The 25,517-nt window shown below is 52.1% G+C and overlaps 8 protein-coding genes across 8 annotated transcripts; 5 read left to right on the forward strand and 3 right to left on the reverse strand.

Annotated features, from left to right (window-relative positions):
• Positions 1-1,297: 1,297 nt before the first annotated feature.
• On the reverse strand, positions 1,298-2,659 carry cypX-2 (Cytochrome P450 monooxygenase cypX; the record flags this gene model as incomplete). Its single annotated transcript, XM_037320931.1, has 3 exons — positions 1,298-1,933; positions 1,989-2,516; positions 2,567-2,659. 3 exons carry the CDS (start codon positions 2,657-2,659, stop codon positions 1,298-1,300), a joined length of 1,257 nt encoding a protein of 418 aa, XP_037182220.1.
• Positions 2,660-4,872: 2,213 nt separating this feature from the next.
• aurS-1 (Aurofusarin biosynthesis cluster protein S) lies at positions 4,873-6,235 on the forward strand (the record flags this gene model as incomplete). Its single annotated transcript, XM_037320932.1, has 2 exons — positions 4,873-5,523; positions 5,588-6,235. 2 exons carry the CDS (start codon positions 4,873-4,875, stop codon positions 6,233-6,235), a joined length of 1,299 nt encoding a protein of 432 aa, XP_037182221.1.
• A 1,448-nt stretch (positions 6,236-7,683) lies between these two features.
• CGCA056_v005682 (uncharacterized protein) lies at positions 7,684-8,862 on the forward strand (the record flags this gene model as incomplete). The annotated part of the gene is made up of 1 exon (XM_037320933.1): positions 7,684-8,862. The coding sequence occupies one exon, from the start codon at positions 7,684-7,686 to the stop codon at positions 8,860-8,862; it is 1,179 nt and encodes a 392-aa protein (XP_037182218.1).
• A 101-nt stretch (positions 8,863-8,963) lies between these two features.
• CGCA056_v005683 (uncharacterized protein) lies at positions 8,964-11,870 on the forward strand (the record flags this gene model as incomplete). The annotated part of the gene is made up of 2 exons (XM_037320934.1): positions 8,964-11,070; positions 11,119-11,870. The coding sequence occupies 2 exons, from the start codon at positions 8,964-8,966 to the stop codon at positions 11,868-11,870; spliced, it is 2,859 nt and encodes a 952-aa protein (XP_037182219.1).
• A 195-nt stretch (positions 11,871-12,065) lies between these two features.
• choB (Cholesterol oxidase) lies at positions 12,066-16,301 on the reverse strand (the record flags this gene model as incomplete). The annotated part of the gene is made up of 8 exons (XM_037320935.1): positions 12,066-12,516; positions 12,580-13,807; positions 13,840-14,136; positions 14,190-14,425; positions 14,482-14,668; positions 14,722-15,056; positions 15,110-15,665; positions 15,716-16,301. The coding sequence occupies 8 exons, from the start codon at positions 16,299-16,301 to the stop codon at positions 12,066-12,068; spliced, it is 3,876 nt and encodes a 1,291-aa protein (XP_037182224.1).
• Positions 16,302-18,087: 1,786 nt separating this feature from the next.
• On the forward strand, positions 18,088-19,820 carry CGCA056_v005685 (uncharacterized protein; the record flags this gene model as incomplete). The annotated part of the gene is made up of 3 exons (XM_037320936.1): positions 18,088-18,767; positions 18,821-18,898; positions 18,950-19,820. The coding sequence occupies 3 exons, from the start codon at positions 18,088-18,090 to the stop codon at positions 19,818-19,820; spliced, it is 1,629 nt and encodes a 542-aa protein (XP_037182225.1).
• Positions 19,821-22,394: 2,574 nt separating this feature from the next.
• MNT3 (Alpha-1,3-mannosyltransferase MNT3) lies at positions 22,395-23,897 on the forward strand (the record flags this gene model as incomplete). Its single annotated transcript, XM_037320937.1, has 1 exon — positions 22,395-23,897. The coding sequence occupies one exon, from the start codon at positions 22,395-22,397 to the stop codon at positions 23,895-23,897; it is 1,503 nt and encodes a 500-aa protein (XP_037182222.1).
• Positions 23,898-24,199: 302 nt separating this feature from the next.
• On the reverse strand, positions 24,200-25,233 carry CGCA056_v005687 (uncharacterized protein; the record flags this gene model as incomplete). The annotated part of the gene is made up of 3 exons (XM_037320938.1): positions 24,200-24,636; positions 24,689-24,761; positions 24,814-25,233. 3 exons carry the CDS (start codon positions 25,231-25,233, stop codon positions 24,200-24,202), a joined length of 930 nt encoding a protein of 309 aa, XP_037182223.1.
• Between the last annotated feature and the right edge of the window lie 284 nt (positions 25,234-25,517).

Raw genomic sequence — 25,517 nt, forward strand, 5'->3', positions numbered from 1 at the left:
GCACCGTTCCCGCCGGATCAACCCTTGCCTTATCCTGTGGACGAGATCATTGCCGCAGCAGCTGACGGAAGCTTTGACATTACGATTGCCCCAGATGCGGCCTTGTCGCACAACATGACAAACGGTACCTCGAACCAAGGGTTGCCCTGGCATAATGGTAATAGTAATTTGCCGGGTAACCCACATGAGCCGTACTTCGTCGCCAACAATCGGGGCCCAACGTTCCTTCATCGCTCCGAAGGACAGGTCATCGCGCCTCTGGTGAGCAGGAATGAAACGTCCGGAAATGCTACTATCAGTATCTCACAATCGGGAGGAGAGCGCTGGATAGCGAAGTACCACTGCGCAAACCGAGCGGCTCACAAGTGTTGTTGGTCCTAGACTGGCAGTTGATGGTCTTGGTGTCAGGGCAGAAAGAAAGTCTCCTTACGGGCGATGTCGTATTTGTGCCACCTGATACTGAGTACAGCTACTGGAGTGACGTCGCTTTCACTAGGCTGTATGTTGGTGCGACATCTGGTGATGATGGATTGGCGGACCAGTTGATGAGGGACGCAGAAGACTGGGGCTTCGCGCCGTATCCTTCGACTTAATATGACGTCAGACCCGAAGAGGTGCTTTGAAAGCCATGGAAGAAGTTGCTGGTTACACAAGACAGATACTGAAGTTATCCTTGGTCGTGTACGTTGGTCTGGGGTCATGATGTTTGGCAAATGTAAAATGAAGTCGAGAGACATCCTGAATATTTCTAGGTATTCTTCAGCTCGACGGCTTGATCGGCATGACTTTGATAACACGCGCGCCTAAGTTAGTTCAATTGGCTACAAGTGAAAGCTCCTGAGGAGTTCCTACTTCCTAGTACGTCGACCCGAGTACATAGTGTTTCGTCCATTGTGCATAGACTCAGATACGATGGAGGAAGTCTTTGTTCCACCTGTCTATGACTGTGTACTGCAGAAATGTTGCGGACTTTTAATTCTCCGGCATGTCGTGTCGCTTACACTCATAGAAAATTCAAGGTGATGTCGCATCGTCTGCGTTTGGGAGACAGAAGAACAAAATCAACAACATCCATGCTGTCTGCAGGCATTTTACTGCTGAGCCTCGCCCCCCGACATTCCCGAAAAAAGATCGCCGCAGAAAGTCGAAGTTCCATCATGGCCAAGTGCTGGCCAATGCAGACCCTCGATCCACCACCAAGAGGTATCATAGCTTGCCTTTGTCGCAATGTGACCCCCGCAGAGTCTAGAAAACGGTCGGCCTTAAATCTAGGATCATGGTTAACTCTAGAATGAAATCAGACGACAGGATAGGTATACCGATGAGGTTCATGGAATATCTCTGGGTCTCTGTGAAGGGTGTAGGCAGGGCTGTAAACCACTGTACCTGCTGGGATGTAGTGAGCTGACAGAGTAGCACCTTCCTCGGGAACAGTCCGGGGTAGAGACGATGGAACCGCTGGATATAACCGCAGCGTCTCTTGAATTACAGCATTGAGAAGAGGGCAGTCGTCCAGCGTCTTATCATCGAAGTCATCACCTAGCTGAGATATCTCATCCTCGAGTCTTCTTTGTAGTTCCTCCTGCTTCAACACGGACCAAATCAGATAAGTCAAAACTGCGGCAGTGGTATCTGACCCAGCGACCATCATGCCCGCAGCCTCTATTCGCACAGTATCATCATCGAGCCATTGCCGTCCCTCCCTCTCGCAGTCGATGATCATTTCTTTGAACAGACTCCTGGTCTTGTCGTCTTGCCGATAAAGCTTCTCGACCCCGACCTTTCCCACCGCATCACACTGTTCAAGGCAGCGAGATATTGTCTGGAGCGACGATTTGGGAATCAGTCGGAAGAGGAAGTGCAAAACTGGGAGTTCGCTTTTGAAAACTGCTCCAAGCAAAGCGGTCTCAATTGCCCGCATGTAAAGGGTGCTCTTGGTCTAGATCAGCGAAAGTCGACTCTTGAAAGGAGGACGATCCTTTTCTTACCTTGCCCAATCCCAGCATACCGAAAGACTGGCCAAAAGACAGAAGACTGATGATGTCCGCAGCCATCAATGTCCACCATTTGTGAGTATTGGCAGTTCCCCGCAGCGCCTCGTCTTTGATCTTCGAGACGGCAAGTTCCACATTCTGACGGATCTCACTCTCCCAGTTTTGTCGCAAAGATGCAAGTGTAAAGGACCGCTGAAGCAGCTTCCGTCGCTCTTTCGCTTCCTGCTTGTTGGTGAGAAAGGACAGAGAAAGTGCCGGGAGCTTATCAGCGAAATTCCCAACCCACTGCGCTTTCTCGAAACCACCACCCATCTTGTACACCCGGATGACCGAATCGAGATCGACACATGAAATCTCATTGGGGGCAACTCTGACCAGCTTTCCGTATTTTTGGTGAAGATTGTAGATATAAGTCATTCGAGTTCCGGTAAGCCGACTTGCCTTCAGTCTCCATCGACAGAACCGAGTGTGCCATGGGCCTGGCACATGGCTGAGGGGCGATCGTAGACCCGCCAAAATAGTCTGTGATCTGTCAGCTCCGATGTATGATCGATGAAAGGACCCCAACTGACGCTGAGAAGCATGTAGGCTGCAACTGCAACCAGGAAGAAGAAACTCCCACCCCTGATAGACGGGATGTCCTGAATCGTCGTTGAATACTTCATTTTCGCAAGATTTGTCCCTGCTCGACATACAGAAGCAAAGTTTTTTTTTTTTTTTTTGCGCGATGAGTAGGCGATCGCGTTTTATCTGGCTCTCTCGCTGTGTCAGGAGCATGGTATGACATTGCATTAGATCCTGTGCCCCGGCGGTGCATCTTGTTTGCCAGGAAGTTCTCAAAATGGACAGGGCTGCCCCCACGAAGTACTAAGCTGATGGAAGTCCTAGACCAACCGGGTACCCTTTTTCACAACTGTGCCTCAAAGTAAGGCTTGGGAGAACCCATGGTTACCCGAACCATGTGGTCTAGGCCCCCGGCTGAAATAGCAAACCTGTTGTGAAATTGGTGTTGGAACCAACCGATTTCAGCTGGGTAAATTTGACAGCGAGAATGACACCCACCTACCAACAAACATACCGAATTTTGCCGGGGCCTCTTTCAGCCCGACTGGAAAGCTGAAGAATCCAAGGCACGCCTCACAAACTGCTTGGCTTCACCTTGAGCGCAACCAACACATGATTATGAAGGATCAGTATGTTTTGGGCACGTCTAGGCGAGAAGATAGAGATAAGGCTTGCTAACTAGTTGATGTGGTGGAAGAGCTGATGAATTTGATCGATCAAGCGACGAGATGAGCTTCTTACGGCCGAGGATACTTGCCGAATCCTTGGAGCACTGGGGACCCAAGCCTCCCGGCATGTCGCGATAAGACAAATGGGATTGGGAGTTAAAGGTTTTATTTGAGATAAGTCGTAATTACAGATGTGAGGAAGGGGAACAGCACATGAAGCATTGTTGCCCTTTAAACATACGTCTCAGGACGTTTTAAGATCTTTACACATGGAGCTCATGCCGCGTGGTGTTTTTCACAACCAGATTTATTCTAGAAGTCTTGAAGCTGAATTTAATTCTTCAATCCTCGCTCAACTCGCTTGAGGAAGGCGACCAGTGTAGCCACTGGAATGCTTGGACATGGTTAAAATTTGCAACGATAAAGTGGCTTGCGTTCTAGTGCTCTTAGTCTGAAGGGTCTTGAGAGATATTGACGGCTTTGCGATGATACTTCGTCGGCAAGTGCCGTACCGAACGTGAAGGCTTGCCCGTCCGAGTTTGACTTGCGAGTTGCTGAAGTTTAAAGATTATTGAAATACGGATTATTCAGCAGCCTCATCCGGAGATTCGATGAACACTCGGCGCCGAATTGAGTTACATGACAAACCAAATACAGCACGTCAACTTGCTCTTAGAGTTGGTGATGTCTGGATCAAACCGAACAACGGTTTCTTGTTTGTGGGGTACTGCAATTGCGAACTCAATGGGCACATGTGTTTCTTAGACCTCGGGCGAATCATGAGCTGCATGCTGCAAGGACGGTAAGAAGAAGAACTATAAATTCTGAGGGACGAAACACCCTCAATACCAACCCCGAACCAGCTCGGAATCCGGTGGAATTCACATCGTGGGCAGCCCGGCCGGCATCAAAGCCGAGCGAGTGGTCCTTCACATGGCGGCAAAGGCGGCTGTGGGGCCGTGCTTGATCGGTGGGCGGGGAGAAGACACTCCGACGGATGGAGACCCGAAAAGCCCGAGACCCCGATGGTTGTGGACGAATGCGGTTTCACAGCTAAGATGAATGACGCACACGACGGAATGGCTGTAGCTCCATTTTACGCGGGTAAGCTAGGTGTGGTGGCCAGAGCTCCGCGTAATAGCTTTCGCGAGCTGCCACGCCGGAATCACCTCATCGTAATGCGATTGATGCGAAACAACGAACGGGATTCCACCGTCTCTCTACACGAAAGACCATCTCTTTTCATAGCCGGTGGAAACCTTGGCTATTTCTGGGTTGCATCAAGCATGTAGGGCTCCGCGCAGCCGTCTGGTGTTCCCTCCGGCTCGCCCGGGGCCAAAGGTCCCATTGGAGAACAACGGGCGGGGAGAGTTTCACGTTGCCTTCGCTGTCCGATCGCCTTGACGTCAGCTGACGATTAGACCTCTAGGTGTTGGCGTAGTCGATTCTTCTGCCTGCGGTGGTCTGGCGTGCTATGGCGTGGTGTTTCTTTGATGTCGGCGAACAAACTACTTCCTTATCTACCTTCCTGCTACCTCGCTCACCCCTTGCCTTCCTTGCTTGACAACTTGCATTCCCTCTTATCAACCTTTTCCATCAAGATCAAGATAGTACTGTTATCAGGGAATTGATAAAAGTAATCGAATATGAAGGCTATCGCTGCCCTATCCTGCGTGGCCGTTGCCAACGCGTTTATCCTTCCCGACCCTCAGATTTTCGAGCAAGCGTCGATTCAGAACGACGAGCGCCCCTCCTGGTGGGACCGCGTCCCGTCCAAGGATTCCATCGTGAACACTGTCGAAGAGGGCTTCGACTCTTTGTCCTCCCAGATTGAGGGTGCTCTGCACACTCTCGAGGACACTGTCGAGAACAAGTTTGAGCACATTTTCGAGGAGGAAATTTTCAATGATGAGGGCGACACTTCCGACAAGTCCATCTTTGACCTCGTCGCCGGCAGCAAGTACACCACCACTCTCGCTAAGCTCGTTAGCGACTACGACGACATTGTCGAGGTGTTGAAGAGCACCAAGGCCAACCACACCGTCTTCGCACCGACCGATCGGGCTTTTGCGAAGCTCCCCAAGGGCTTGAAGCTTAGCAAGGAGGCCATCAAGAGTATTCTGCTGTACCATGTTGGTGTTGGTGTGTACGACGCCAAGAGGGTCTTGCGCACCCACACGCTCCCCACGCTGCTGAACGAACCCTGGCTCGGTGACAAGCCTCAGCGTCTTCGCACCAGCGTTGGTCTCGGTGGTGTCCGCGTCAACTTCTACAGCAAGGTTGTTGCAGTCAACATTGTAAGTAACATACGACCTCAACTAACAGCTGCAACTTCACGTGCTAATTGTCTTTTTCCCACAGCGTGCGAATAACGGAATCATCCACGGCATCGACAGCGTCCTCCTTCCTCCCCCTCCGGTCGGCCGGGAGCTCACCCTCCTGCCCAGCCAGTTCTCGACCCTCCTCCTCGCCTACGAGAAGACGGACTTTGTCAAGTACATCCACGGCGTCAAGTCCACTGGCACCACCGTCTTCGCCCCTTCCAACAATGCCTTTGCCCGTCTCGGACCCAAGGCCAATGCCTTCCTGTTCAACAGCCCGACCGGCCTGAAGTTCCTGAAGGCTCTGTTGAAGTACCAGATTGTCGCGAACACCACCCTGTACAGCGACGCCCTTTACCGCCCCGGTAACAAGGAAGCCAACGTCATGGAGCACTACCACGTGGACCTCCCGACTCTGCTGGGCGGCAAGAACATTGCCGTTGATGTTGCTGTGTGGCGCGGCTTCAGACGCGTCAAGCTCAATGGCTACATCCCCATTGTTGTTGCTGATGGCATTGCCAAGAACGGTGTCATCCACGTCCCTGCTCGCGTCCCCATCCCTCCTCACAAGCACAAGAAGGACAGCGAGAACGGCGAGATTAGCGTCCAAGATTTGAAGGAGAGATTGGCGGAGTATGTTGACGAGGACGATAAGCAGGACGATTTTGGATGGTCTGCTGAGCTCTAAGTGAAGCACATGTAGACAGGGAATGCTGTAGCTCTGCCCCGTACATAGCACCAAGGAAATGAACAGCAGCGCACGGGAAGCGCTGCGAAACTGGATCACATCACCCATAGCAAGTATGGTAAAAGTCTATCATGAACGCCAATACAAAAGCATTCTGAGTCGGAATTCTCATCTTAAAATCATCAACGTCGCTATGCACATGTAGAAGATTTCACCGGAGGCCTGCAACTAGTGAAGCTACTCAAGTCCGAAGCAGGTCCTTGCATCAACCAGGGCATAGGGCTCGGGTACATCAACGTATTTGCCAGTGCTTCTACTCTGCGCAGTCGTTAAAAGTCCGAAGCAAGAAAACGCGCCACGAGTGACCCATCCAGTGGACTGTAAACCTTAGTTCCCGACTACAGACACAGCCAGATACGGCCATTATCGTCTTCCCAACCTGCCGGAGCTGCTACACCGGCCACGTGAGACACAAGGGCCCCCGGACTCGGGGTAGCGCTGCTCTCAACTCATCTCGCTAACCGTCCAAAGCAATCCCCGACTTCAGCCCTACCTCCCCGACAACACAGAGCGTTCCAGCTACTTCATTGGATCCTCGGGTACGCTGACAGCGGCCAGGCTTGTAAGGCCAGGGAAGCTTGCGTCGCAGAGAGCTCTGCCAATTCAGGCTGCATCTTCAACACGCCATTCAAAGGACTCACGAACAAAAGAGATGCCACATTGGGACACCCTCTCACCTGCATCGGCCAACGGTTATCGGCAGTCTTCTGTCACAATGCACCATCACTGCCCATCCAACCATTTGCGCCTCAAAGCGTTGCCAGCCCCCTGAACACGCATCAACCTAGTTCAGAGCCGGCTACTGTAGCCATTCACGCCAAAAATCAGCTCTGCCGTCCCTGAATCCGCATCGCGACTGGTGTCGCCGAGGTGGCGCTGGGCGCAGGCTTCAGCTGAGGGAGGGACGGAACGCCTCTTCCAGTCTACACCTGCTTCGATTGGCTCCCAACCTTTTTTATCCGCGCGAATGCAGGACAACATGTGAGTGGGCAAAGGCGTGGCCCCTGATGCGGTCAAGCGGCCTCCCTGGAAGCCACCGAGGGCTGGACCGCGCCGGCACGGCGAGAAAACGACGAACCAGGTTTCGTGAAAGATGGAAGTCCTGGGCGGTGCTTGGCTTCTTGTCTCGGGGCGGATGCAGTAGGCTCGGAAGAAAATAGCAGCAGGCTCTGGGTCATGGAATACACTAGGACGCCAGACAATGTCCGACGGGAGGAGCATTATTCAAGCGCCGAGTGGCTCAAAAGATGCAATTCTCCCTGCGACTGCGGCGTCGGGAAACAGCTCTGGTGAGCTTTGCTGTTTTCCTAGGTCCTTTCTTAAAAGTAAATCATCATCGGAAGACGAAGCAACGGGTCCACGCCGTCGGTAACGGCCGTTGAGACAAAATGCACCACCCTCCGCCCGCTGATCAGTCGACCTTCGACTCGCAGGCGCGGTACAACCTTCAAGCCACCGAGGATGTCGACGACGAGCAGCATATCGTCGAGGAGGAGAAGATGCGGACCATCCAGTTGCCGAAACGACCGAGCTATAAGCCGAAGCCGTTGCGATGGCCGTTCATTGCTGTCGTTATTCTTCTGCTAGGGATCCTCATGAGTTTGGTCATTGTCGCCAGGACGACGATGCCCAACTCTGACAGCACGGCGACCATTGAGCCCAGGCATATCTTGGTGTACCGGCAAAACAATACTTCGGCTGAGCAGTCAATGTCGGCTGATCTACCGCCGTCAACGTCCCCGGCCGAACCCAACTCTACACCGGCAACAACGGCCTCCACGGTAGCCGCTACGCCGAGTTCTCTGACCGCAGCGAGCCTTCCTACCAGTATCGGCCCCGACCTACCAATCAGTTCTGAATCTCAGATTCAGGCAAAATCTGAACAGCTATTACGAGCCTCGGAGTCATCCACATTGCTTAGTCGCTCTATTTTGGAGGTGCCATCTCCAGGGGTGTCATCTTCAGTAAAACATGAAGTAGTGCCCACGTCAGATCACGCCGTGGTAGCAACTGATCAACCGACCATCACTGTGGTTCCGGAGTCAAGTCCGTCTGACGAGACTGTTCGGACGTCTTCGAAGAATCCTATTACCACTACGGCTCCGGAGCCAACGGACTCGACATCATTCTCACCGAAGACCATCGTGGAGACCACAAGCACCGCTTCTGAGAGACAAACTACATCCTCTATCAACTCGAAAGACAGCACCGTATCAACAGGTCCAGCATCCGGTTCCACATCCGCCAAGACAGGAACAACTTTAGACCGCGAGTCAAAGCCTGCGTCGTCGACGGAGTCAGAACGCAGTTTTGACGCAACTTCATCAAGCACAGGGCGCCGAGAGAAAGAGCGCCCAGCCATCACCGATACTAGTTCTGGACCCGAGATCACGTCGTCCACGTCAAGTACCAGTCACAATCCGTTCAGACTGCCCGTTATCACCAGCGAATTCACAACCACCATCACCAAACCTGGTTCCACCACAACACCAACGAGGTCACTATCCATGTGCCTTCGACTTTCACCTCAACCGGAAAGACAACGATGCCAGGAACCCATGGCGTAACAACGTACACCGACGTTCGCACAACCAGCGTACCGCGTACCATCACGAGATCGGGCGTCACGAGCTTCGCCCACGTGACAATAATACCAGTCAAACCAACGATGACTAGTATCAGAACCATTAACGACGAGAAGACCGTATCGGAAGTCGTAGAGACCTCATTTGAGCCCATAGAAATAACGTACACCTCGACGTCGGCTTTTACCGTGCCACCACGCACAAGCGATGTTACTTCCGTCATCGTCAGTGCCGTGCCATCAACAGTCGCGTCCGTCGTCACGAGTACGAGCCCTCCTCAGGTCTATGTGTCAGTGGGAACCACCGAGATTACCAAGTTCATTACCGTTCCTGGTGGGAACCGAGGCAACGAGCCACAGACCCAGCCTCCAGTCTTTCAGGTCATTACCAGTGTCTACGACGGAAAGGTCGAAACATTTGTGGACAAGGGCACTCCTCAAACCATGGTGAAGAGCGATGGTGGAGTGTACACAGTCGCCTTTACGCCGCCCCCACAGACGATTGTTACACATGAGGGAGGCCAGGCGACCTGGATGGTTATCACAGTGACGCCTTCTCCAGAGGTAGCCTTCGTCGCCGTTCCAACGACGAAAGATGGTACACCGACTGTCGTTATAGTCCCTTCGACTCTCAATCCAGCAGGGCCCGGCGCATTCAAAGAGATGGCCACCACGATTAATGGAAAGGCGACCGTCGTCAACGTTCCTGTCACTCAAGAACCAGTACTACTGGCTGTGCAGACCATCATCGATGGCACACCGACCGTTCTATGGATCAATTCTGTACCAACAGCAGGGTTCAGTCCCATTTCATTGACCCTGGTGTCGGAGATTGGCGGCAATACCGGTGTATTAACGACATTAGATCCTCTAGAGACTACCAAGACGACGATAGACGGCAAGGAGACTACCATAATAAGGACGCCGGGACCGCGAACGTTTACATCGGTGTCGGGAGGGACTCTGACGACCATGACCATCATCACTACCCCGACCGGCACAATGCCTCTGTCTTTTACAGTAATCACGACCATTGGAGGCACCTTAAGTACTATCATATCCACTCCCGCACCTACTACGTTCACCACCTCTATCTCGGGCACATTGAGGACCATTACCTCCACACCAAGTCCCACAACTCGCTTGTCAACCATCAAGCCCTCCACCACTCTTATCACCTCCACGACCAAGCCAACATCAACAGACAGCCCTGATCGAGTCATAACCGAGATCGAAAAGTTCGGTTTTACCAATGGCGACTACTTCGTCGGGAAGTTCCTCCCCATCATCCTTGCAGTCATGATTGCGGTTCCCCTCCGGATCATCGACCTTAACGCCAAGCTGTACCAGCCTTTCCACGCTCTCGCACAGGAAGGAGGCTCGTTGGGGAAAAGCAGCATGACCTTGCAATTTGATGGCTGGAAAGGCTTCTTGGCTCCCTTTGAGAGTTTGTTGCAGGGTCATCCGGTCCCTTTCATCACAACATTAATCATATTGTGCTCGTCTCTACTTGCACCTCTAGCGACGGAAGCTATCGGGATGAAACTCCATGGCACTTGCAAAATCACAGCAATCGAGGGCTGTGGCATCCAATTGGGTGTCTCTCCCGTGTCGAGCTACGCCCTAGTCGCCCTGATCGCCTTCATCATAGTTTTGCTTCTCGTCTTGCTCTTTTTCCTTCGGACTTGGGAAACAGGCCTCCATGCCAACCCCTGGAGCATAGCCGGAATCTCCTCCCTTGCACGTAACGCGGATATTCGATCGCATCAAATAGACTTCAAAGCCAGCGCAAAAGCGATGAGAGAGAAGCGATATGTTTTTGGCTACTTCGATAACAATCTCGGTCGCGACGAGTACGGCATTATCTACTGTGACGACTCAGCCCAGAGTCTCCAAAGCGCAACAGCTTCCGGCGCAATTCCAGCAGACGACGAACTCACTGGCACGTACCAAAGGGACAATGCAAAGAAAAGCCGTAAACCGGTGCCTTTCATTGCACTTACGTGGTGGTGGCGACTCGGGTTCATCTTCTTCCTCGCTGCCTTGTTTATCATCATATTGTACTACCATCTCACACTGTCCCTTCGAACTTCTTTCAAAGACTTCATGGATAGTCAGACGTTTGGCGTTCGGTTCTTTTTCGCGGCGTTGGGTGTTACCATTATCTTCTGCTGGGAGTCTATTTTCATCAGTAAGTTGACCCAACTAGCCTTGGGGTTCCCCTATCTAACGATCTAAGGCATCGCAATAATCAGCCCCTACGACAACATGGGTCGTCGCTCTCAGCCCCCGAAAAAATCAATCCTCTTGACTCGTCCAACGAACGGCTTCTACGGACTCTACGCGGCGATATTAGAGGGCAACATCATTCTTATGCTGGCAGCTTTCATGTCCATCCTTGCCGAATTCCTGCCGATTCTCTTCGCGAACGTGCCGTACAACCTGACGCAGACTCTGAAATCCCACAATGTCTGCGCGACCATCAGCCTTACGATTCTTGCGCTCATGTTGGCCTCCATGGTGGCAAGCCTATTCATCAAATGGCCCGAGCTGCCAGTCGATCCGCGCAGTATCGCTGGAGCGTTGTACTACGTCGCAGAAAGTCGGATGCTGGAGGATTTCGAGGGACTTTCGAAGCTGAACTCTGAAGAGCGGGAGAAGAAAGTCAAGGAGCTTGGGCGGAGGTACTTTTACGGAGGACTCACGGGTATTAATGGCAAAAGAATGGGTGTTGAGTCAGTCGAGAGCGTTGAGGACACAGTATATACTGGTGGTCATTGGTTCTTACCTCCACATCAAGACCAACGGGGTGATGGAGACAATCGAGGGGAGTGGGTGCCGGAATCTGAGGTACCTCATCAACCCGTGCAGACCCTGCATTCTGAAAGAAGGCAGGAGGTCAATCAAGAGGATGACGTTGATCGAGAGGCCGTGTTACCAGAATCCGCACAGCCTCGAGAGGTGAAGCCGGGTCCTGAAGGATTGATTTAATGCTGCATCACCTAATTCATTGTCTAGATGACGGACGTAAAGCGAAACAAGTGAAGTTGAGTTGTATTATGAAGAAATTTGTGTCAAACACATTTACCATTACAGTCTGGCGGCGACTCGGGATTATCTAAACGCAGGAAGACTTTTCAAATTTTTGAACAAAGGAAATGTTGATTCATGTCATGCGCGTGAGGCTTAGCATCGAGCGTTTCCCTTGGTAACAGACTTGATGTAAGACTTCACCTTCTCATATTTGCCTCCTCGCACATTTTCGATGTGGGTGAGCACACGAGGGTAGACCTCTTCATGGGCAGTAGGACTCATCCAAGCGTCAAGATGGCCGCGACCTTCGAAGACTTGCCTCTCGTAGCACATGCCGCCGTTAACCTCGCTGAGGGTAGTGAAGGACTTGTCGGTGTTCTGCGGGTCGTAGACTGCGTTCTCAGATCCGGAGAAGAGGAAGATGGGAAGACCCTTGAGACGAGCAATATTCCCCTGTGTGGTAAGTTCGACATTCCGAGAGTCAAGAACATTCCCTGCGAGACCGCTGTCCATGAGGTGGCGAAGGCTCTTCATCGAGGTACCTCCGAGGAAGTTCTCCAACTGGGCATGGGTGGCATCATTCAGGTGCTGGTGTGACCAAAGGCTAGCACATCGAAGTTAGCAGGTGAAAACGTTGGAATGCATGATCATGAATCGGAGTTCTTACCGTCCAAATACAAGAGAGCTACGATGACAAACGACAGAGTTGCAAATCTCGTCACGACGACCGACGGGGTAGAAGCGGAGCGCCTGGTTGATGACCTGCTGAATGATGCCGTCCTTGGAGGAGCTCGAGCAATCGTACCAATTGCCCTGGAAGAGACTGTAGATAGACGCCATGGAGATGGGAAGGCTGGCCTTGATTTGATTGACTTTGGCAAACATTGGGTTCATGAAGACTTGGGAGGCAGTCACGCCACTGAGCCACTGGTGTGGAATTGTGCCGTCAAGCAGACCTGAGGCGAGAGCAACAGAACCAGCGCAGTGAGCAACGACGTATGTTGTGACGGATGGTCCACTTCCGCTATCCTCGATGTGATGTCTTCGTCGAATTTCCTCGAGAGCGGCCTTGAGATCCAGTCGAGCATCGTATGTAGTCCAGTTTTGCTGGGCAACGATGGTCTTGCCCACTCGGTGAACCATCGAGTACACTCGGAAGCCCTTTGCACGGTAGTAGTTGACAGCATTCTTCTCAATTGTGGGCAAGGCGAAGATCTGCTGGTCAACAGCAGCACCGGGGATGAGGAACACTATGGGCGCGTTCGACTCGTCCCAGTTGCGCTTCTCATAGGGCTCGTAAAATTGAGGGCTCCAGTAGAAGAGCTTGGTCTTGACACGATCGCTCGCATGAAGTGTTATCTCTTCCGTGTATCTTGAGGGGTTCTGGTAGTTGTTGAATGGCAGACTGGGCCACTGCATGGGGATGAACGGGGTGAGGAAAGCACTGGCTGCCTTGGCGGTGAAGTAACCGAGGAAGTTGGCAGTCGAAGCAACGCGGGAGTAGAGCGTTGAGCCAGTAGTCTCCATGGTGGTGCATTCCTGGAGGAAAGAGGTGGGACGAATGTGGATGATACCCTTGCCGAGAACGTTGTTTTCGTCTCCCATGCCACCAGTCCCAAGCTCCGTGATGGTGCAGTACAGGGTAGTAGTAGCCTTCCAGAGGTTGAGAGGGTTGAGGGTGACGTCCGGATTGACGACCTTGTATCCGTTGAAGTGGAGCTTCTGGCCGTTGGGGCACGATATGGTAAAGTTGTACGTGAGGTTCATGGTGTCAGGTGCGCGAGGGTCGTCATTGAAGAGTTGGAATTTACCGCCCTGGACCATGCAGGTTCCGCCGAGCTTGGGGCAGGTAAAGGTTCCGGTAAGAGTGGCCGGGTGCTCCTTGTCATGGACAACTATGCGAGGTCAGCTTCTGTGTTCGATTCACTGGCGCAGGTTGACTTGCGGTTGTGGGTGTTCCATGAGCGAGCGCTCAGGAAGAATCGCGCAAACTCGCCACGACCGCGAGCAGTGGCCGTCGCGTGTTCGAAAGACAAGTTGTTGATTGTCTCATTCTTGTCACGGATATGAATCCAGCCGTCCATCATCTCAGTGAAGGCAATACCAGCAGTGTTGTCATCTCTGGCAGTCTGAATGATGTCTTGAACTCTCATCACTTGGAGGGCATCTTCACGTTGTAGGCTTTCGGGAATGTGCGCAGGCTTTCCAAAGAGATTGAGAGACCCTTGAACGTATTAGCATTTCGGAAATGCCATCGTGAACTGGACCGAAACTTACAATTGCGATCCTCCCTGATAGTCAAGTGCCTGTCTTCGGCAATCTTCTCCATCGATCTCTCGGCGAGGGCGGTGATGGTCGCGAAGGGGTTAACTCCGAGAGCAGCAGGGACAATAGTGCCGTCGCAAACAATGAGGCCAGGGTGGACCTCTTCTCCATCACCCTTAAACAACTGGCCCTTGTCGTTGACACCACCGCCAGCCCCAGTGCCGTCGTTACTGATGCGTGCGCCGCCACTGGAATGATCATGTAAGCAGCTATTCAACAAGACAAGGGCCACTCAGTTTCTTACATTGCGTGGACTGTGATCTCCTTTTCTCCGAAGGCGGCATAGAATGGGCTGTCAACGTAAGTGCCCCCAATCAGGTTGGTGATCTTCTGGAGGTAACCCGCGAGCTTAGTAGCTCTCTTGGAAGTGCCGACGCCGGAGAAGTTGATCAACGGTCTGTCATCCACCAAGTTCATTGTTGCTTGACTGCCTAGGAAGAAAGTCAGATGCGTCTGAATGATGAGGTGAAAGGGCTTCACTTACTGTCGTGCGACATGATCAGGTAGCATTGGGTTCTCTCAGTGCTGCCCTGTGGGTTGTAAGGTCCAAAGACGCGAGCACCCACAGCAGCAGCCAAGTGGTCGGCCTTCTGACCAAAGGAAAGATTATGCGGGAAGACGCGACCGGGCAGGTACTGCAGCATAGTCTGGTAGAATGGTGCCAAAGCGGCGGGAATGGCACCCTCCTCGATCACGAAGCCGTCAAGAGGGTTCTCTTGGTCACGGCAGTCGATGACACCCGTGATGCATGGCCCGACAGGGCGATTTGGCGGTGGGTCTGGCCGCCCCATAGAGTTGACATACTCATTGGTGTTGTATCTGACGTTGATTAGCAGCTGCTCATGTGGCCCGGGAGGGCTTCCCAGTCTTACCCAAAAGCCAGGATGTCGCCGTTGCCGCTCATACCCTGGCCGACGTCCTTGCTCATCTGAAGGCCAAACTTCTGACTGCGAAGCAGAATCTCCGTGGTACCAATACTACCGGCGCCGAAGCAGACCAGTTCCTTTGCGTGAACCCACATGAGGTCTTCGTAAAAGATGTCCTGGAAGTTGGCTCGCTTGCCTCCATGCCAGGCAAAGTAAACAATGTAGCCGTCTCTTTCAGGGGCTTCAGTGACGTAACGGACCTCACACTGGCAGAACATCTCGGCACCCCAATTCCAGGCATCGCTGAGATAGTTGACCAGAGTGGTTGACTTGCTTCCGTCATTCAGACCCGTGGTGTCTTGGCCAGTGAGCGAGGATGCCTTCATCGAGACACCAGTGCTGTTGTCTCCGTCGACGAACTTGGTCGTTTGAGGCACGCGATAGAACTTATCGCCCCATCCCATGAGCTTCGCCTGCTTCTCAAGCGTCTCCAACTTGGGAAGCTTGGGGTAGTCCTCTGGGTATTGTGCCGGCTCCAAGACTTTGCGAGCCTTCTCGTAATCTGTTACACGTCAGTCTCTTTTTAAGCAATCCACATCGTCCAAAACTTACATGGCTTGAGGTTATCGCCTCGGAGTTGCTCGGGCCAAATCGGTAGGCTCATCGTGCCAGGGTCCGCCTCCAAGAAGACATTGGCGTTCAGGAGACTAGTACCTCCAAGGCCGTTTCCGACGAAAGCGTTCTGGCCATCGCCAACAATGAGGTGGTAGAGACCAGTAGGATCGCCTCCTTCGGCAAACTTCCCAAGTCTGCCGAGTACGCCGTCCGTTGCTGCATTGGTCATATGCAGCTCTTGGGCGGCACCCGCAATTCCAGAGGGAAACTCTCCGGGCCACTTCTCTTTCCCGCGCTCTAGTAGACAGACGGTCTGTCCAGCTCGAGCCATTCGGCTGGCGGCGACGGCCCCACCATAGCCGGAGCCGATGACAACAACATCGTATGAGGGCCGGATCAGCTCAACGGGGCGCGAGATGCGAGGGTACGTGCCGGTGACAGGGTCGAAGTTGTCACTGCCATCGTTGTAACCGTAGTCCGTGTCACTGAGATCGTCCCGCAGCTGTGGTGTTCCGTTGTGCTGCGGCTCATAGTTGCCGTTGGTGTAGCCGTTGGAGCCGTTGACCTCCGAGTTGCCGTCCATGGTATCTGGTGCCACGCGAGAGACTAAGACTTACTTACCGCTAAAGAACTGGCAAGCGTCCGTTGAGATGAGTACGAGTAGCCCCAAAGAAGACGGAAACCACGGATAATATCCACTTCTTATAACGGGAGTGCTGCGGGTGTCTCTCGGCCCCGGACTCTCGTCAAAATAGCCAATCACACGGGGGTCCTGTTGAGAGACGATATCATAAACCGTCGCCAAGGGAACTCCATTCCCACGTTTCATTCACATGCCTCTTGGAAAGTGACTCTTAATATTCGAGAAGTCACCGGTTCGCGAATTTCCCGAATGCGGCAGGCTGTGCTCGGCGTCAGCATGGGGGTTTCTCACAGCCATCCTACGTACAGTCAGCATGCTGATAGTGGTGTTGAGGCACGGTAACTCGTGTGCTATGAGAATAGCCTACACTACGCCCCGTTTCTGTCAGCCTTCGAATTGGCTCTTCCCATTCGGTCAAACATTTGTTTGTGGCTTACGGTCATGTTTCCTCGACGCTCTCGGTGAAACCGATCTTACATTTGGCATGTGATTCAAACCCTTCAGACACAGCGGGTTTTTCCTGTGTAGCAGTCGAGAAGAAGAACAAACTCGCGAAGAACCGAGGCGGGACGTCCAGAAAGCCGCAAAGTGAAGTTTTTTCGTGCCGCAAGCACTTCTAGACTGACGATGTTTTGAACATGTCCCAACTCTAAACATCATGCGGCGCGGGGAAAAGGCCCTAGGCCTATGATACTAGCGGCATGTTGCCTGTGTTCTGAGTACTTTGGGGTGTTTGAATAATCTCCACTCTCTAAATGCCGCGTTCCGTAGGCGACCAGAGAATACTTGATGTCTACATCCTCTTCCCCAAATGGCCAGTCGGATGCCTCGCGTTCCCCGAGGGCTTCGGCCGTTGGCCCGTTATAGCTTTAGTGGAAAACGTTCCCTCTCGCCGAAATGGGATCATTACTGACTGATTAGGCATCGACCCTCCAATGTTGTCTCACCACCGCGGGGGCTCCCCGATTGGCGACCAGGGCGCGCTTCACACCTGCGGCTGCAAGACGACAGGTTTACGTGCGGGAACACTAGTTGACGGGCCGCAAGCGGATCGAGGGACAGCATTTTTGAAGGCCTGGCAGGTGAGCAATTTTGAGCTGAACGTTCAGTGGTCTGTAGAATGTGGAAAACATCCCTTGATTGAATCGCTTCGGGTGCCGCGAGATTCCGAGACACCACACGCAATATTTGACAGCTTGTGTGATTGGGGGTCTGAACTAGTTTTCAGCTCATTTTCACTAGTCTGGGCGGTGTCTTGATGCGAACCCTGGAATGCCACTTCTCAGCCATCCCGCCCTTGCTGAGGTAAGATACTTTGGAGATGCAGAAAGCAGCACCCACAACTATTCACACGAGCCGTGGTGGGCAGAAAATTACAACACCGCAGAAACCCTATCTCTGACGCCACTGTCAGATTGGGAGCCAGCGTGAAAGCTTCATCGAGGAAAAGCCCACAGCGAGGGGCTTTCGAGAGCTTCAGCACGTGAAAACAGCAACCACAGCATGTGAGTGAGAGACAACAAGGTCTTGATCTGCATTCCAAGACCGCGTCAACTCCCTTTTGCATCATATTACGGCAAGATTCCAGCCAGCAGCAAAGCCAATGATGAGATGACATTCATGAGAAAATGATATAAGAAAATAACTCGCCTCACAATTCTTATCGTAAGACTTGGCTTTGAAGTTTCTTTCTTGTCAGCTGAGCCGACCCAGACCTTCGTCGAGAATGGCCAAAGTCAATGTTTATCATTCCCTCCCGAGGGACCTGAGCAACCAGAAGATCGTCGCCGAGTCCGTTCGGCCGGTCACCACCGGCGACCTCCGATCGCTCCTCCGCAAAGAGGGCCCCCATCGCCCCATCAAGGACAGGATTGCCAAGCTCGAACTCCGGAAGCCTGACTACTATACAGGTGCACCATGGAAGCTCATTCGCGACGATGCGATCTTGTTCGTGAGGAATATCCCTTACCTACTTGGCATCGTCCTCCCTCTGTTTGAGAAGCCGCCTACGCGGTCATTCGACATTGAGCGTACCGATGATCAGGGCTTCAGCATCAACCGTCTGAGTCGTCAATTCGAGGCATTTGCGCAACGATACTTCCACTCTGGCCCTCTCGATGAGCTTTACCCGTCCTTCGCCAACATCTATGACATCACTTTCCACCTCATCCTCATCATCGCCCAGTCCACCTTTCTCCTCTCCCTCCCTTTCTTATCCTTCTTCTCCTTCAATCTTGTCGTCGCTTACATTATTGGCTTCGTCACCTTGAACTACTTCGTGTGCTACGCGCTGAATGGCTACATGCCTGGTGGTTACATCCAATCCACCGACTTTCCGGAAGCCAGTCTTTGGGACGAGGAGCATAGGAAGGAGCAATGGATCTTCCTGAACGGAGTCGCAGTCGGGTAAGCCTTCCCATGTTGCGGCTCTTAGATGCTTGAAGCTAATTGTTGCACAGGCAACACTGGCTGCGAAGTAATATCGACCGAATCTCCTTGACCTTTCACCGCAGAGTCATTGGTGTTCACAACAAGACGTAAGACAACAACTATACCTATGTTCTCATACATTCTGACATTGATTGAAGTGCTGGCGTTATCTTCGATATCATTCAGTGCCTTCTCGAGCGCTGCTTATACTTCGGCACCTCCGACACCAGAGCCTGCTTCGCCTTGATCTCGGAAGCTCTTATGCATCCCGAAAAGGAGAAGGTTGTCTTGATCCTCCACTCCCAGGGCGGGCTCGAAGGCAGTATCATCTTGGACTGGCTCATCAACCAACATCCCCGAGACATCCTTCAAAAGCTGGAGATCTATACCTTCGGCAACGCTGCAAACCACTTCAACAACCCTCGCGTGTTCAAGACCGACCATGGCGAGCACGACGGTCGCAACCGCGCCATCAGACACATCGAGCACTATGCCAACTCATTTGATTTTGTGTCGCGATGGGGTGTCATGCACTTCAAGAAGAAGACCGCCGACCAGCAAGACCGCTCCGTCATCTACAACCTGAACGCGGCTGTCCTGTCCGGCCGCACCGAACCCAAGAAGCACCTCAGCAAGAGGCAGATCAAGGAGAACAACAAACTCGAGAAGGCCTGGAACTCGTACAGTGGAGCCTTATTCGAGCGCATCGGTTCTGGTCATCAGTTGAACCAGCACTACCTTGACAACATGTTCCCACTCGACAAGGGTCTCACGAAGGTCCAGCAGAATGGCGACGGCTCCCCTCTCCCGAACACGTTCATGGATGCCGAGGTCAATGTGTACAACGATCCCAAGCAGATCAACAGGCTAAGGAACCTCCAGAACGGATTCTACGGCCACGAGCACAATGGTGAACACCATGGTATCAATGGAGATGTCACTATCAAGAAGGTGTATCAGCTGAGCCGTCTTTGGAAGTACGTCAACGGCAACAGTCCCAAAGAAGAAGAGTACGCAGGAGAGTATTAATCTGGCTGCCATTGTATGAAACGACCTTCTGCCACAAAACTCATAGCAAAGAAAGAGCGTTGTTTGATATGCCCTGCATAATATTCTTGGCAAATGGAATCTTTGCCCGTCACGAACTATTCACCTTGACACCAAGCTGGAGAATCTGATACGAAGTTCCCATACGTATGCTAACGAGGATGCTGACTCCCACGGCCTGAAAAGTGCCTCCATACGCCTGAAGAAGCTTTCGAAGACCTGCAAATTACAGCCATTTCTTATCTATGGGCGACTGGTCACTTCAATTTCAAATTTGTTGTTGACTCCTACATCTGCATGCATGCCATCACTTGATGACGATGGTGGGTTTGAAATGTCTCCACTGTCTGCCGTGTCGAAGCTAGTATCACGCCCTGCAGTCAGCCACCTCATGGTTAAGTTCTACATCAAGCTATCCCCCAGCACCTTTATTTCGATCGCATTCTACAGCAATGACGTGGTCTTTTGGGCTTAGAAGTCTACCGTGAAACCAGAATTTACAGAAAACAGCCTTCCGGACTCGCTAAGCCAGACTTCGACCGCATGTATCCCCAAGTCATACCTTACTTACCTATGTGTACTCTACAACCCCGGGGCTTTCACAAATCAAGACGTTTTAAGAATTTTTCATTGACGCCAATTTAATTTGGTTGTCATGCATCTTGAAGCCTTCCTACCTTAGCTATTCATCAAGCAACTAAATTCGGCACCTGCCAAGACGGAGAAAGTGGAGACTGTCGGAGCGGCCCGAGTGATGCGGGTCTCTTCTTCGGCCTGGGAGGATTCTCAGTATTCCTTCCGTGACCATGCCGATGGGTGGCACAACTCCTAGCACATCGATGAGCTTAAAGCTGAGTGCGACAACTTCAGGAAGTACGGCCAGTCAGTAGCCGGTCACCCGGCGACGAACCTTTCCAGCAATTCAATACACAGTGGCTACGTCAGCTTCTCGAGGAATCCAACGTGTCTCAGTTATATCTTTTCGGAGCGTTTATTTCCCATCTCAAACTCTCAGAATACGACCTCTGTTTTCTGATCTTTGATCTTTGACAGAGAAAGTAAGCGCTCGCAGTAACCAAAGAATGATTGAAAATAGTGCTTGGCGCCTAACCGGCCCGTCCGAAGGTTCTAAGAACGGAATGTGGGAGAGCTGCGATCATGTCGGGGGCAGTTTTCTGTCGGCGGTGGGGCTGAGAATTCGAGATTGAAGAACTGGGGGCTTGGTTCGCTAGCCACGTAAGGTCTTGCGAATTCAGGCACACCATCTGCCCATGGTCACAACGACTCGCCAGATCCACCGCGGACAAAACCGATAAGCGGCGGGAAGGAGCTGTTGGTGATGTTCTCCACATGTCTGTGGAGCACTCAATCATGGGCAGAACCGTCCATTGGCTACGCGCTTCATCCCTGCGTTTGCCCCCAGCTGTGAATGAATGTTGGCATGCGACACTGAGCCGACTGTTTGCTGTGCATAACTCCAAAGAGCATCGTCACTTCTTTTAATCATTGCTTTTCGGTTCAGCAGTCGTCTTTCTCCTGCCAGTAATACAGGGCAATCATGCGGTCAATGAGGGGTCTGCAAGTGTGGTCTGGTAAACCTGGCAGTGTCCTCGACCTGTGTAATTTCCTGTTGGTTTTGTCTCGACACTTTCCAGGATGGATCTCCATTGAACCATGGCAAGCCACCATGGCACGTTCGCCGCTTGTCCCATCCCTACCCCGCTAGGAGGACCGGCGCTTGAGCCACTGTGAATGACGGCGGCGGCCTGCATTCCGCCTGCCAGGGCAGCTTAGCGGCGCTGAAGTTAGCATCACACTGATCTAGCAATGATTTTCAATAGACCAGAGATGTGGGATGATGCTACAGCGCTGTTGGTTCAGAGTAGCATTGCGCAGCTTGGCTTGCTGGGGGCCGAGGGAAATAGATTATTCTCTTTGTTCAACCAACACACCCCTTCGCAGTGAATAGTTGAGGGTCAAAGCCACACACAACACAAAATCGTCATGTCGCAGGCATCAACAGTTTTCGTCTCCCGGAACGGCGGTATTTGAACACGTAGGACCTGCGATGCTGTAATACGTTTGGGAGAATTCGAAGTGAATGAAGGCCGCAACCTCATCTGACTGATGAGAAGTTTTCAGAAGATAGCGAAATGAACAACATGCTTCCATGCGAAGTTGAAGCCATTTGGGTGAGGGTCTGTTGGCGCAAGGGTGAGGCGCAGTCGCTGAACAGCGAATCGCGCTGAAGCCCAGGATGCAACCCTGAAAGTTTGCAACCGCCTGACCCTAGTCCTTGTTAGTGGGCCAAACCGGTCTCCGGCAAATCACAATTCAGCAAAGCTTCAAGGCTTAGTTGGTTTATCGTAGGAACCTAAGGGCTAGCTGGGGTGCCAAGCGGATATGACGGGTGACAAACAGTCTCAATTTGCATTGTTCACAAGGGGAATGGTGTTGGTAGTTGGACCATCACTCATAAGAATCCGGCACCACCCAGAGGAGTTTGCGCTACGAGTCCCTCTTGAAGGTCCTGCCTCTCGGCATGTTCAGCCCAGCATGGTTATCGTATCAAAGTCATCCTCGCGGATGACGACGACGATTCTTTCTGTTTGTATTTTGTTCATGCTTATGTACTCGGTGTCGTTCCTTTCTACTTACTACCATCCTACTTCTCTACAAACACCAATACAAACGCCACCACAAACGCCAAGTCCCCCGAAAGTCTTTGAGCAACCCGAAGAAGAAAGGCCATCGGCGTGGCAGAACGAAGCGAAATCGATCATCGAGAAGGCGAGATCCTTCATAGATACCCCCATACGTGCCCCGTACAAGGAGAAGTTCTACGATGTTGGCCAACGAACTCAGATCGCGCGGGAATGGGTCAAGTTTCTTGACTCAGCTGGTGAATCAGACGACAAACAGACTGTCAAGGACGCCGTCGAGAGCGCGATCGGATCCCTGTTTCCCTTCATTCAGAACTCGCCGAAACGACCCGACAGCACTACGCCGTTCACCGATGTGAGATCCTCCATCGAGCCAGGATCACGTGGCATTGTCATCCCAACGGGGAAGGCGACCATGAGATACGCTGCTCATCTTATCGGATCGCTTCGTGAGGTGCTCCACACCAAATTGGCGATCCAGATCGTCTATGCGGGAGATGAAGATTTCCCCGCTGCTGATCGCGAACGGCTGCAAGCACGCTTCGAAGACGTCGAGTTTTTGGACATCTTGTCTGTGCTTGATGACACCACTGTCCAGCTGGCTACTGGAGGCTGGGCCATCAAAGCTTTCGCTGCGCTTTACTCGCCTTTCGAAGAGGTCATTTTGATGGATGCCGATTCAGTCTTCCTTCAAGTTCCCGAAAAGCTTTATTCTATCCCGTCCTACATCTCAACCGGAGTCCTCCTCTTCCACGATCGCCTGCTCTGGCAGCACGCCTTCGCGGAACGCCACGAATGGTGGAGATCGCAAATTCACGAGCCCAGTGCGACACTCAATAAGTCTCTGGTGTGGACAGAGGATTACGCGGAAGAGGGCGACTCTGGCGTGGTTGTCATTGACAAGTCGCGTTTAGATGTGTTGATGGGTCTTTTGCACGTGGCGTGGCAGAACACGCACGCCGTCCGCGAGGAGGTTACGTACGTGATGACGTACGGCGATAAGGAGTCGTGGTGGTTTGGTTTCGAGCTTAGTGGGGCGAGCTACTCGTTCGAAAAGCACTACGGCGCCATGGTTGGCTGGGTCCGCGACAAGCTGTCGGAATCTAGGGAGAGGATTTGCAGCTTCGTCATTGGTCATGTTGATGATGAGAATGGGCTGCTCTGGTACAACGGAGGGCTTTTGAAGAACAAAAAGATTGATGCCCACGAGTTCGGGCTGCCGACCCACACAATGGTGGACGGAACTTGGGAAAAGGGCGCTAGAAGAACAGACATGAGCTGTATGGTCGGTTCAGCGGGCAAGCCCGTGGATGAAGACAAGGGAGAAATTTTGGAAAGGTCTGTCGCATTGGCGCAAGAGTTAGACGACGAGTTTGATTTTGTTTTGAGAGGCTAGCCACTGATTGACGACGAGAAGCTTAGAGATTTTGCATTGTTTCACAACTATTATACCCCGAGAATTGAACTGTTCATGAAGTTATGTTGCCTGTGCTAATCAAAGATGAGTGCTCAATACATATCTAAGCCGGGTTCCGGGAAAATTATCAAACCTTTAATTCATAGTACTCCATCTTGATTGAGGATGAGACACTCAGTATTACGCCTCCACTGCCTGTTTCCGTTGCAACTTGCGCTGATCAAATTCGAAACAGTAGCGGGTCTTCTGAATAGAACATAATGAATGGTGTCACTGTCGATCTATTTCCCCTCGATGCTCTCTGTGTCGATGGAGATCATCTCCTCCAATGCAACCCGTAGCCTAGCAGTGACTTCTTCGCTTTGCCCATCAACCTTTAAGATCTCTTCAATTCTTCCAGCCCAACTCTTCCATCTTGGTGGGCCCCATTTCTCCTTGTTTGTCTTCTTCATGTCGTCGTAGATGACTTTGCCAGCATGGATGATCCACTCCGACGCAACTAATAGTCGACACTCTGCAAGCTTTCCCTCAGGGAGGTCTTTTTCCAGGGCCACCTCAATATCGACGCTGGGATACTTCAAGTATGTCTCCCAAGGCTTGTAAACTTTGGCTCCAACGATCCGTGCTTGAAAAGATGAGAAGTTGACCCACTCATCACACTCGCGAAAGAATTCTTCTTTCTCCTTGGGGTCTTCGGGCTCAGGCTTATGGTCTGAAGCTTCGTCGGGTCAGATATTGAACTCGTTTGCCTCATAGTGTCTCGCACTTACGAAATTTGCCATTCCATTCGTCCTCACACATCATACCGAAAACCGGATCATTGTGGTATGGATGGTACTCATACTGGCATGGATATTAGCATAACAAATCACAGCTGGCTATCAAAGCAACTTACGTCATCTTCTTGGTATGTGACTTTGGGAAGGTCTCGCAACTCAATAAGTAGCCTGACCAGCAAGTCTTGTCGAGGGTCGCAGTAAGACTGAAGCCAGGATTGAGACAAGATCACATGATAAAGATCTCGTAAGTATGTTGGCCAGCCTTTGTTCTTCAACATGTATGGCTTGTGCAGCGGATCCTTACTGGAGGGAAGATATTTGGCCCAATAATCGGCCCCAATCTGAAGTGCTGCCTGCTGAGCCGCCATATAGCCCTTGTCTTCGAAAGCTAGGAACATCCGCAGAATGATGGAAGCAGTTTCGGTGACTTGATCTTCTCCCCAACTTTCCTGGGCGGCGATTTGCTCCTCGAGGTCCGCTTTCCAAGGCTCAACGTTGGTCTCGTCCTTGGCTTGGGAGGAGGAGGTGACGGCCATGACGGGTGTGGGAGCGGGGCAGTGCGGGGTGGGAGAGTGCAAGACAAGTAGTGAGTTGCAAAACGAAGGCCTCGATTTCTCGAATGTGATTTTGATGAACCTGGTGATGGGAGGGGGCTGATAGATGTTATATGCTTTTCATTTGTCTGCTCGACATATTTGGGGCAGTGCAAAAGGTCTTGGAGGAGGGCATTCACGTTCGCCAAGTTGCTGTTGGTCGGGTCTGCTCACTTGGTCGTATCGCTCCAGGAAGATTTTAGGCGCTCACTGGTCGGTTGCACAGC

Source organism: Colletotrichum aenigma, assembly GCF_013390185.1.
Source record: "Colletotrichum aenigma strain Cg56 chromosome Unknown KSG_Cg56_contig03, whole genome shotgun sequence".
Taxonomy (NCBI): domain Eukaryota; kingdom Fungi; phylum Ascomycota; class Sordariomycetes; order Glomerellales; family Glomerellaceae; genus Colletotrichum; species Colletotrichum aenigma.